Here is a 13488-nt window from a genome sequence, read left to right on the forward strand (position 1 = left end):
ACAACTAGAGAAAGCCCACGTACAGCAACAAAGATCCAGCACAGTCATAAATAGACAATGCTTCTAAAACATAAAAAAGAATGAAGTTGGATAACTTACACTCCCCAATTCTAAAACTTACCACAAATTTACAGTAATCAATAACAGACCACGCAAGGTGCTATAACTGCACATGGCAGGTTTCTCTCTGGATTCTCTTTCATAAGGATACGAATACCATTCATGAAGCCACAATGTTCATGACCTGATCACCTCCCAAAGGCCTCACCATTTAATATTATCACCTTGGGGGTTGATTTTAACATATGAATTTGACAGAGAACATGCAGTCCATAGCATTTGAAAATCAACTATCTGATAAGGAACAGAACATATATAAAGAACACCTACCACTTGACAACAAAGACAAACATGATTAGAGAATGGGCAAGTGCCTAAGAGTACAAACTTAGGCAATCAGTTGATAAAGTATTCCTGGAAATATAATGCATATCAATATCATAGTGCATAGACAATATCATATTGAAAATTTCAAAGTTGCTAAGAGACTAGGTCCTAATTGTTCCCACCACAAACACACACAAAGATATAGGTGTTAGCTAAATCTACAGTGGAAATCACATTGCAATATATAAATGTATCAAATCAACATGTCATACACCTTAAACTTACAAGCTGTTATATGTCAACTGTATCTCAATAAAATTATAATTTCAGTGAATTTTCTGGGGGTCAAGTGATTAGGACTCAGTGCTTTCACTGCTGTTGCCCAAATTCAATCCCTGGTTGGGGAACTAAGATCCCACAAGCCAAGCAGCATAGCCAAAAAAAAAAAGTAATTCTTTAAAAATAGTGGACGAAGAATCTGAATAGATATTCCCCCACAGGAGATATACAAACGATCAACAGGCCCATGAAAAGCTGCTCAACATCATTTATCATAAGGAAAATGAAAATCAAAACTACAATGAGACAACACTTCACACACATTCAGTTCAGTTCAGTCACTCAGTCGTGTCCGACTCTTTGAGACCCCATGAATCGCAGCATGCCAAGCCTCCCTGTCCATCAACAACTCCCAGAGTTTACTCAAACTCATGTCCATCGAGTCAGTGATGCCATCCAGCCATCTCATCCTCTGTCGTCCCCTTCTCCTCCTGCCCTCAATCCCTCCCAGCATCAGGGTCTTTTCCAATGAGTCAACTCTTCTCATGAGGTGGCCAAAGTACTGGAGTTTCAGCTTCAGCATCAGTCCTTCCAATGAACACCCAGGACTGATCTCCTTTACGATGGACTGGTTGGATCTCCCTGCAGTCCAAGGGACTCTCAAGAGTCTTCTCCAACACCATACTTCAAAAGCATCAATTTTTCGGTGCTCAGCTTTCCTCACAGTCCAACTCTCACATCCATACATGACCATTGGAAAAACCATAGCCTTGACCAGACAGATCTTTGTGGGCAAAGTAATGTCTCTGCTTTTTAATATGCTGTCTAGGTTGGTCATAACTTTCCTTCCAAGGAGTAAGTGTCTTTTAATTTCACGGTTGCAATCACACACATTATGACAGTTATAATGAAAAAAAAAAGAAGACTGGCAAGGATGTAGAAAAGGTAGAACACGTGTACATTGCTGGCAAAATGGCAGAGCCACTGTGAAAAAAAGTTTGGCAGTTCCTCAAAAAACTAAACACAGAAGTACCATATGATCTAACATTTACACCCACAGATATATATGCATAGGGGCTTCCTTCATAGTTCAGTCGGTGAAGAGTCTGCCTGCAATGCAGGAAACCCAGGTTTGGTTCCTGGGACAGGAAGAGCCCCTGGAGAAGGAAATGGCAACCCACTCCAGTACTCTTGCCTGGAGAATCCCACAGACAGAGGAGCCTAGCGGGCCGCAAGAGTCAGACACAACTCGGCGACTACACCACTATATATATATATATATATATACACAGTGTGTGTGTGTGTGTGTGTGTGTACACACATGCATAGGTACTGAAAGCAGGGACTAGAACATATACTTATTCACCAGTATTCAATGCATTCGTTGTCCACCAACAGCCAAAGAAAACAAGCTTATCAACAGATAAACGAACACATACGCTGTTTTTCAGCCTTAAAATGCAATGGAATTCTGACACATTTTGCAACAAGTATAAACCTTGAAAAATCATGCTAAGCAAAATGAGCCAGTAACAAAAGGACAAATATTGTATGATTCCACTTACATGAAATATCTAGAGCAGGCAAAAATCGCAGAGACAGAAAATAGATTAGAGGTTATCAGGGGCTGGGAGGAGGAGGGAATTGGGAACTATTGCTTAATGATAACAGAGCTTCTGTTTGGGGAAATGAAAATGTTTTGGTGATAGCTGTACACACTCTGAATGTAATTAATACCACTAAATTGTACAGCTGCAAATAGTGGAAATGGCAAATTTTGTTATATATATATATATTTTTTTTTAACCACAATTTTTATAGTTAATAACACAATATACCCAAAGCTGATGCTGGGAATGATTGACGGCAGAAGAGGGCATCAGAGGATGAGACAGCTGGATGGCACCACCAATGCAATGGACATGAACTTGAGCAAATGTCAGGAGATGGTGAGAGACAGAGAGGCCTGGAGGGCTACAGTCCATGGGGTCACAAAGAGTTGGACACGACTGGGTGACCGAACACCACTACCCGAAAGAACTAAACTATACACATCAAATGGGTGAATCATATGGTACAGGAATTATATCCAATAAACCTGCTAGAAACAACTTACTAACCTAAAATTAAAATGGTATTAATTAAATATTACTAATTTAGCATGTATGATAACTGGATAAAGGCTGAGCCAAAATTGACCTTGACATAATTTATTTTAAAATTAAAATGAAAGTCAAGACTGTAGAGAAGTCTAACCTTCTTAATTAAACTTCTACCTATTTAAAGTTTACTCTAAGGTTTTTCCAACTCTAAAATTCTAAGATTTCAACTATTTAAAAAGCACTCTTTGCAGTTTCCCTCGTGGCTCATTGGTGAAAAAAAAAATCCACCCGCCAACGCGGGAGACAGAGGTTTGATCCCTGGTCCAGGAAGATCCTACAAGCGTCGAAGCCACTAAGGCCATGTGCCACAACCACTGAGTCTGTGCTCCAGAGCCTGGGAGCAGCAACTGAGCCCAGGAATTGCAAGCACTGAATGAAGCCCGCTGCCCTAAAGCCTGTCCTCCACGGCAAGAGAAGCCACCACCACGTGGAGCCCACACCACACGCCGCAGCTAGACAGATGCACGCAGCAGCCAAAACCCAGTGCAGTCAGAAATAAACAAAAAGCACTCTTTAGTTATAGACTATTTTTTTGGTGCCACACAGCTTGTGGATCTTAGTTCCTAGACAAGAGATTGAACCCCTGCCCTCAGCTTTTAAGGCAGAGTCCTAACCACTGGACCACCAGTGAATTCCCTAGAGACCTTCTTTACACTTTTGTGGTCTTAATTCAACACAGTCAAGATACAAAATGCATCTTCAAAAAATTTATATTTTCTTCAAAGTAGTACCTTCACAATTTCAGAATACTCGTTTCCCCTAACCTAAAAGCACCATATACTCCGTAATAACCAAATGTGTAATTCAAAGAAAGTGCTACGCACTTACTAGTAACTAAGCATAACACTGGCTTTTCTCATACGGTAAGCAGAAGTGTTCTAAGTAAAGAGGCCAACCTCCTCACTCTACAAGTGAGGATGAAAGTGAAAGTGTTAGTCCCTCAGTTCTGTAGACTCTGTGACCCCATGGACTATAGCCCGCCAGACTTCTCTATTCACGGATCTCTCTTAAGAATACTGGAGAATGCAGACATTTCCTTCTTCAGGGGATCATCCCAACCTAGGGATTGAACCCAGGTCTCCTGCGTTAGAGGCAGATTCTTTACCATCTGAGCCACCAGGGAAGCCCCCAAAAGTGAGGATATTGAGACCGAAAGAGGTGATGTGCCAGAGTAAACAGCCAGGGACCACCCTCGTGGTCCAGTGGCTAAGACTCCACACACCCAATGCAGGAGGTCCCAGTCTGATCCCTGATCAGGGACCTAGATCCCACATGCTGCAATTAAAGAGTTCACATGTCAAAATTAAAGGTCCTGCATGCTGTAATGATCACTGGAGATCGAGTATGCCACAACTAAGACCTGGTGCAGCCAAATAAATAAATAAAACAAAGTGAACAGTCAACAATACCACTAAGAAGGAATTCAAGTCTTTCTAGTTTCCAATTCTGGTTACCTATTTAATTTAGACATCATCTCTTTTCAGGGATAATTAAAGCCTGGGAGAGGAGGAGCAATAAGAGAAAATCAACAAGGGACAGAAGTAGCAATAAGAGAAAAGTATACTCAAGACAATCTAAGGGAGATTTAAAACACACACATACACACACGCACACAACCATTTAGAAGGGGAAGTGAAGGTGGAGAAGATATAGAATAGAGGAAAAGGAAAGTCACTAGTCAAAAGAGGAGAGTTTCAAGGAAAGAGTGATTAAACTACCATATTCAGTAAAAAAGTCAAAGAGAACAAGACTGAAAAGTGACTGGATTTGGCAATTAGGAAGTCACTGCTCACCTAACATACAGTGTGGGGTCAGGAGGGCAAGTAAAGAGTTAAGGATAGGGAAATCAAGATGTGTTCACTGCTCTTTCTTTAAGAAGATAAACAGAGAAGACAGATATATAAAAGGAGAGTTCTCTGGCGGTCCAGTGGTTAGGATTCTGAGTTTTCAGTGGTTGGGAAGCTAAGATTCTGCAGGGTGCAAACTCACCAAAGAAAAATTTTAAAGTGTGGATCATCTAGAAGACACACAAGAACACAGTCTCTTCTCCTGTATTGGAGAATATCTACAGGAATTTCTCATCCTGAAAGATAGGCAGAGAGAGAAAATAATACAACGCTAAAGGGTTTACAAGATAGCAAAATACCTACCCTTGCTTCCAACAGCATGGGATTGAATTCCCTTTCATAAAGTGATATAGGTTATGGCATGAGACAGTTGGGAGAAGGAAAGAGCGTTTCTTATTTTTCTTTGAATCCACCAACATTTAGAAAAGAACTATGCACGAAGGAAGCACTAATAAATATTTGTTAGCTGGACATTTTAGTTCTCCTTCCAAAAGTCCTATTATCTGTCCTATAAATGTCCCCATACCTTTCTAGCTGCTCCCATAAGTGCATATTGAAATAGAAACTGGGTCCAACACAAAACACTTCTGGTCAAACAATTACTGTATTGCAATTAAGAGCAAACAATGAATGTTATGTTCTAGTATTCCTGATGAGGTAATGTATTCCAAAATGTTCATATCATTTATTTACAGGCTTATTTCTAACCTTACATAGACTACATATATATGTATTGTTGTCATCTTAGCTGTCATAGCCACCTCACAGACAAAACAAAAGTTCAAAAAAAAACCAAAGTCAAGTTAAGTCTATTGCACTCAAATCTACCAAAGTCACCTTCTAGAAAGCAATTAAAAAACTATTTAGATTATTTAACTAGAGGGGGCAAATACTTTGTTAATATGAGCCTCTTTGGCATGTTTAAGTGCTATGCAAGACGGTCAAATCCCATGAATTTCTAGATACCGTATATGTTTTATTCATATTCACCTATACTTATTTTCTTCCAGAAGATATCAATCAAATATTTCTTCTTTGGTAGACAGAAATTTAATATATGCAATTTATCCACCTGGAGGTCTCCATGTATTACTAATTTGTAACTGAAACCAAAACAATGTTATATAAATATATTCTAGTTTAACTTAGCACTAGTTCTTTTTTCTAAACTTCATCAACAGTTTTCACCTAAATTTACTAGATAAACAACCACTTCTTTCTTCCTTTTTGGCAGAAGGAAAAGGAAAATAAAATGGTCCAAATAAAAGTACAAACTAAATAAACACAACATAATACGAGGTGAGTAAAACACTTAATTAAATAACATCCTTAAGACTAAGAATAATCAATTTTAAAAAATTGTGCAAATTTTAAGAAAAAGGTTTTGGGTAGTTACTGAGAGCATAAAAATAAGAAAGGTTTGGTTATCAGTACTGACTGATTAGAAGGTCCAAAACAGCTTACAACTGGCACAAAAAGTAAGAAAATAAATAAAGCGAAATCTCAGAAAAAAATCTTAGATTCAGTAGTTCTCAAACTTTAAAGGTATATAAATTTTACTTGGGGGAAATCTGTTTAAAATGCAGATTCTTAAACTCAATGTCACTCAATGCCACTCAATATTAAGTGGGTCTGGGCTGGTGTCCAGGAATCTGCATTTCAAACATAATCTTGTCCAACTCCGTAATACTGCAACTGAGAATACTATGTTAAATAATCCATTTATCCAGAATCACACAGAATGCAAGTCTCCTTAACTCAAGACAGTACTCTTCCTAGTACACCATTTAAACTATTTTGTAGTTAAAAGGCCTGAGACAAAGAAAGAACAAGTTACTAATACATAATCTGCTGTATTGAGCAATTTTAGAATTCTTTTTTATTATTAATTCATTAAGTAACTCTTAAATTCTTGTATGTGCCTATATTACAAAACAAGATATGAACCCTGTCCTCTAGAGGCAATTATCAATTAGGAGGACAAGTGAAGTGAAGTGAAGTCAAAGTTGCTCAACTGTGTCGGACTCTTTGCAATCCCATAGACTATACAGTTCATGGAATTCTCCAGGACAGAATACTGGAGTGGGTAGCCTGTCCCATGTCCAGGGGATCTTCCCAACTCAGGGATTGAACCCAGGTCTCCCCACATTGCAGGTGGATTCTTTACCAGCTGAGTCACAAGGGAAGTCCTAGGAGGACAAGGCAAATACACAAAACTAATCATCAAAAGCAAGACAATACATGAGTAAGCACCAAAATAAGTGGTATGGCCACTACCCTAAAGCAATCTATAGACTTAATGAGATCCCTATCAAATTACCCATTATATTTTTCACAGAACTAAAAATAATAATCCTAAAATTTATAAGGAACAATAAAAGACCCAGAATTGCCAAAGTAACCCTGAAGAAAAGAAAAAAAATGGAGGCATAACCCTCCCAGACTTCAAACAATACTATAAAGCTACAGTAATTAAAACAGCATGGTACTGACACAAAAACAGACATATAGATCAAGAGAACAGAAGGAGAGCCCAGAAATAAACCCACATACCTACAGTCATTAATCTCTGAGCAAGGAGGCAAGAATACACAACAGAGAAAAAGACAGTCTCTTCAGCAAGTGGTGTTAGGAAAGCTAGACAACCGAACGTAAACCAATGTAGTTAGAATACTCCCTCACACTACACAAAAATAACCTCAAAAAAGGCTTAAAGACTTAAATATAAGATATGACACTATAAACTTCCTAGAAGAGAACATGCACAAAACATTCTCTGACATAAACCCTAACAATGCTTTCTGAGGTCAGTCACCCCAAGGCAACAGAAATAAAAACAAAAATAGGGACTTCCCTGGTAATCTAGGGGTTAAGACTCTGCACTTCTACTCCAGGGCATATAGGTTCAATCCCTGGTTGGGTTCAATCCCTGGTCAGGGAATGAAGATCCCACATGTTGAGGCCAAAAAATAAATAAATAAATAAAAGCAAAAATGGGATCTAATCAAACTTAGAAGCTTTTGTACAGCAAAGAAAACCATAAACAAAATAAAAAGACAAACTAAGAACTGGAAGAAAATATCTGCAAATTATATGACCAATAAGGACTTAATTTTCAAAATATATAAACAGTTCATGTAACTCAAAAACAACCAACAAAAAAATAAAAATAAAAAAATGAACAGAAGACCTAAACAAACATACAGATTGCCAATAGGTACATAAAAAGATGTTCAACTTTACTAATTACTAAAGAAATGCAAATCAAAAGCTACAATAAGGTATCATCTCACACCAGTCAAATGGCCATCACTAAAAAGAACATAAAAAAGAAATGCTAGAAAGTGTGTGGAGAAAAGGGAACTCTCCTATACTGCTGGTGGGAATATAAATTGGTGCAGCCACTAATGGAAACAATATGGCGGTTCCTTAAAAAACTAGAGTTGCCATATGATCCAGCAATTCCATTCCTGGGCATATATCCACAGCAAACTATAATTTGAAGAGATACACGCACCCCAATGATCATAGCAGCACTATTTACAATAGCCAAGACATGGAAGTAACCTAAATGTCCATCAACAAACTAATAGATAAAGAAGACGTGGTACATACACAAATGGAATACTACTAGAAAAAAATGAAATAATGCCATTTGTAGAAACATGGATGGACCTACAGATTATCATATTAAATGAGGTTTAAGTCAGAAAAAGACAAATACCATATGATATAACTTGTATGTGGAATCTAAAATAGGATACAAATGAATTTATTTACAAAACAGAAACAGATTCACAGACTTAGAGGACCAAAGAGAAAGGCAGTGAGGGAGAGATAAATTAGGAGTTTGGGATTAGCAGATACAAACTACTATATATAAAATAAATAATCAACAAGGTCCAACTGTATAGCACAGGAAACTATATTCAATATTCTATAATAAAGCATAATGGGAAAGAATATGAAATATGTACAACTGAATTAATTTGCTGTACATCAGAAATTAACATAACTCTGTAAGTCAACTATACTCCAATATTTTTTTTAAAAGTGATAATGACCAGTTATAAAATTAACTGATTTACAGTGACTTCATTCTGTACCTTTTATAATTAAAACTTACCCATCAGAAAACAATAATCAATTTTTTCTCTTTCACTGTTAAGAAAGTTGGCCTTTAATGTAGTAAAGCTGGAATAAACATCTCTCTCCCCACATTCTACACACACACACACCAACACCCACTCCAACAATACCACCTCCACCACAACCCATATGCCGTGATAGCTTTTGTAGACAACGTGTGTGTTGCTGAAGAGATGTATGTTAAACTGAAACCTAGTCAAGTGAACTATTTCAAATGCAGGAAGAATCAGCTGACACCGATGAGGCAGAATCAGCTAACTTGGGTGCCAACTGAGCCATGGACACAACTGAGCCAGATAAGGAGAAAGGATTAAGGATGGAGGACTCCCGAAATCCTTTGGGTCCCGGAGAACCTTCCAGGTTTGGATCCCAAAAATGAGACCATTCAAAATACCACGGACTCCCTGGCCTCCGAGACCAACAAAGATGAAAGGAAGGACAAGTAGGATGAAAACAAGAACTAGAAGAAAAAAAGAGTAGCTGAGTCTGCTCAATGGGCTGCATACGGTGGGGAAGGACACAGGGTTAGATCTGTTATCTGTTATCTGTAACCATTACAACCTAAATGAACAGCTTGGCAACTTACATTTAAAAAAATTTTTAACAGAAGCTGACTCTTAAATAGGTATTACATTATATCGCATCCTTTTATTAAAACTAAGACTTCATTTAGAAACCAAACAAGCATGTATTTTCTATAAATTCTAATTTCTGCATACCAACTGTTCTTAGAATTAAGGATCCAAGAACTAGATAGAGTAAGTGGGAAAGAGGGACCCAAAAGAAATAGGATTTATCCATGACCCCACAGAGGGAGGTGATGTCAATCTTCCAGTATTATTTTCCTGTTCAGCAGCACCATGTGCACCTGTCTAGTTACAGCATTGCATCTGTACATCCCAAATTCACACAGGCCCTCTGTAGCTACCTTACACTTAATGAAACTGCACTAACCACTCCAACACTAGGCAAAGTTTTACACATTTAGAACCATGACATTTGCATAAGAAGTGCGGTACTAAGATCCTGTCAAGAGTCCCGGCTTCTTTTCAAAGGTTAATATGAAGACACTAACTCTATCTCATGTTCCCAGTTAGACTGAGAAGTTGTTGCCTTCATTAACATGGTAGGTAAGGGTGCAGGTTGTAATTTTAGCTCCACAATTTACTGTGTGGTGAGTTATTAAAATTCTCTGTACTTCACTCCGGGCTTCCCAAATGGCTCAGATGGTAAAGAATCTGCCTGCAATGCAGGAGACCCCGGTTCAATCCCTGGGTGGGGAAGATGCCCTGGAGAAGGACATGGCAACCCACTCCAGTCTTCTTTCCTAGAGAATTTCATGGACAGAGGAGCCTGGTGGGCTAAAGTCCATGGGGATGCACAGAGTACTTCACTCTCTATAAAAGGAGCATAACTGAACCTGGAGTAAAGAACTGTCATGAGGATCAAATAAGAAAATACATGTAAGGCTACTAGAACAGTTCCTGGCACATAGCTAGCACTCAGTAAATACTGTTGTTATTATTGTCACAGATCTGAAATCCAACTTCACAAATTTTAGCATCTGGTAGTTAGTAATACTGAAGAAAAAAGATGACTAAAATCACTTTTAAACAGTGATTACTTTAATCTATCCCTTTAAGGATCACTATTCTAATATTTCATTTACCAAACAGAAATCATGTGTTGTTTTTTTTTAAGTCAATTGATCTTTCTCTTACTTTCATCAGTTCTAATCACAAAATGATAATTCTGTCAACTATAAGTCAGAATCTGTGTTGTAGAAAAGTCAAGAATAAACCAACACTGAAAAGTGTATGCTCTGAGATTTCTGCTCTTAGAATGACTGCTTAAACTTAAGACTTTTTACTGTCTTCATATTTTACAGGGACCAACCACATGGATTAATACTAGAGAATTTAAAGAGGTAACACAATATAAAGTAATCTAGAGAAAAATCATTCACTTTTCCCCAAAAGGAACTCTGATAATTAGTAATATTAAAATATCAGTGTTAAAATAAATTCAGAAGTTCATATTATTTTAACAAACTATCATAAACATAGTAGACATCAATCAACAATATCAAAAGCACAAAAGTTCAAAATTTTTTTCAGTGTTTTCCAAATGGAAACATGAAATCTCCATATCTAACACAAGAAATGAGAAATTTACTGAATGTGAAAATATGCAGTTTTTATATTGAAATAAGCAATCTCCGTATCTAACACAGCATTGAGAAATTTACTGAATGCGAAAATTATACTTATTAAGAAAAAATAACTGGAAAGGTGTTATGTTGTCCTCTATTCGTTTTTAAATGTATAATCTATCTGGCCATCCTAAACGCAACTTAAGAATTATATGCATAATTCACTCCCTAAAATTTCTAAAAGCAAATCACCAAAAGACTTGAAAAGAAACTGTAAACGAAACGAGGTTTTTTCCTAAAGGTGTCTGAGAACTAAGAACAAAATATCCTAAAGAAAGGATTTCCCTTTAAGCTTCAGTAAAATGTCAAAAGAACTTTCAGGACTCAAATCTCCTAGAAGTCTGGACGTGAGGTCAAAGTTGCCTCAATGACAGGAAAGCCAATAGAAAGCCAGATGACTAAATGAAAACTTACCGAAAATACTTCTAAGCCCAAAAGTAATTCCAAAAGTATACAAAATATGAGTGTCCAGACTGATAAGATCAAAATTACTAATATACTTCTAAACAAAATAATGATTAAAAACGATTAACAGTAGTATACAATGTACTAAGAATCTCTCAATTCTGCCTTCCTCAACATCTTTTGGAATAATCAAAGTACCAGGGATTCTCAAAGAGTGATCTACATCTAAAAATAAGCTTCAAGTGTGTGTTCTACAGTGGATGTCCTTTCTACTTACAGCCAAATCTGCTCCTTTATATTAAAAAAAAAAAATCTACAGGTCTGTTCCCAAAGATCTCCTAATAGGCACGGTTAGCTGGTGATTAAAATATTATTTTTAATCCCTGCATTACCTCACAGCTAAAAATGTCAAGATACCACACCCTACGTGTCTTTCTCCCCCCCCGCCCCGGTGGGGGGAGTGGGGGGTGGGGAATACGAGGTGTGGGGATTTGAAACTCCACGAAAACGTGGAAGGTTAGCTCTCCGGGAGGACCGGGACAGGCGCGCAGGTCCGGGGCGGTCAGGGGACGCGCGGCTAAGGGCGAGCGCAGGCCTCGGCCTCTGCGGGCTCGCTCCCCGCCAGCTGCAGGGAAGTGGCCCGGACGCGCCACCCGGGGCGACTCACCGGCCGCAGCGCTGACCAGCAGGACGGTCCACAGCAGCGAGGGCACCCGCCGGGGCCGCCGCGGCGACGAAGTCATCCCTGGGTCAGCCGAGAAGGAGAGCAGAGAAAGAGAAAGAAGGAAAGTGAATACGGGCGGAGAAACGCGGCCGGGAGGCTAGTCCTCGCTCTCGTCGGACTTCTCCTGCCCGTATTACAATGCAGTTTGAAAGGACAAATGGCAGAGGAGAGGACCGAGCGGCAGAGTTTTCATTCCGCTGCACAAATTCCCTTCATTTCTCTCCCTCGCGGCTGGGGGTGTTCATTCGCCCAGGACTGGGTGCCTCGGCGCCCCAAACTGAAGGCATGTCCGTGGGGAGAAGCACGGAGACGAGAGGAAAAAAAAAAAGCCCCGCGGTTATTTCCCCCGTAGTTTCACAATATCGAAGAAATATCCAGGTCTGGGAGAAAACATATCCAGGGTGCCGAGGGGTGGGCAGCGGGGATTCGAGGGGCGCCGAGGATCAGAACAAGTTCACGACTGCCGGGAAGGGCGAAGCCGGACGGCCGGCGGCGGCGCCGGGCGACCCGAGGCGCATCGCCTGTGCTCCGGAGGGGCAAGAATCCTTTTAAGTTTCGCTTCGGTGCTTCCCTCACTCCGGTCTTGAGCACAGCAAATCCTCCTCCTCGACTGGATCGAAAAAGGTGCCTGCCTCCATGGACAAACCCACCGCCTTCACGCCTTCGCGGAACAATCCTGCGAGCGTTGGGCAGGTCCCGGCCGGAGGGCTGAGGGGCGGTGGGAAGCGGGGGAGGGGAGGGGTCGGCAGGCTGCCCTTCCTAGCCCTCCCGGGTGCGCTCCTCGCTCTTTCTCTTTTTTATTGCTGCCGCTCCATCTTGCCTGAGGTAAATTCCGCCGTAAAAGCTTCGTCTTCTCCCTTCAAGGGCTCCCGTGAGCGAATCACAACCCCCTCCCCAGAGGAAGCCGCCACCGCCGCCGCCGCCTCGTTTTCCCGCAGCTCTAGGCTCCGGGCGGAGCTCGGGTGTCGCGGGCCGAGGGCGGGGGGCGGCGGGAGGGCGGATGTAGGTGGCTAGGGAGGGGGGTGGGCAGCGAGGCGGCGACACACGCCGCGCCCCTCCGGGAAGCACTTCCAGAGGCTCCGAGCAGACCAGACACAAAGGGGGGAGTCGCCGCAGCTGCCAGTCTGCGGCGCTCCCGGTCACCGGAGTCGCCCCGCCTCCGCCGCCGCCTCCGCCTCCGCCTCCTCCTCCGTCTCCAGCTCTTCCCGGCCCTGTCTGTCTCGGGCCTGTGGTGCAGCGCGGGCGGCGGCAGCGGCGGCGGCGGCGGCGCGACGAGGCCCGCACTGCGCCTGCGCGCTCGCGGCCCCGCCCGGCCCCGCCCCT

At 40.9% G+C, this 13488-nt stretch overlaps 1 protein-coding gene across 1 annotated transcript in view; it reads right to left on the reverse strand.

Moving 5' to 3' along the window:
* Nucleotides 1–12872, reverse strand: part of BMPR2 (bone morphogenetic protein receptor type 2) — a 153254-nt gene extending 140382 nt beyond the window's left edge. Inside the window, exon 1 of the mRNA XM_065930809.1 lies at nucleotides 12109–12872. Within this exon, the coding sequence (XP_065786881.1) occupies nucleotides 12109–12184 (76 nt within the window). The 5' untranslated portion in view covers nucleotides 12185–12872. The remainder of the gene's footprint in view (nucleotides 1–12108) is intronic.
* Between the last annotated feature and the right edge of the window lie 616 nt (nucleotides 12873–13488).

The sequence above is a fragment of the Muntiacus reevesi genome, chromosome 3 (assembly GCF_963930625.1).
Source record: "Muntiacus reevesi chromosome 3, mMunRee1.1, whole genome shotgun sequence".
In the NCBI taxonomy this organism is placed as follows: domain Eukaryota; kingdom Metazoa; phylum Chordata; class Mammalia; order Artiodactyla; family Cervidae; genus Muntiacus; species Muntiacus reevesi.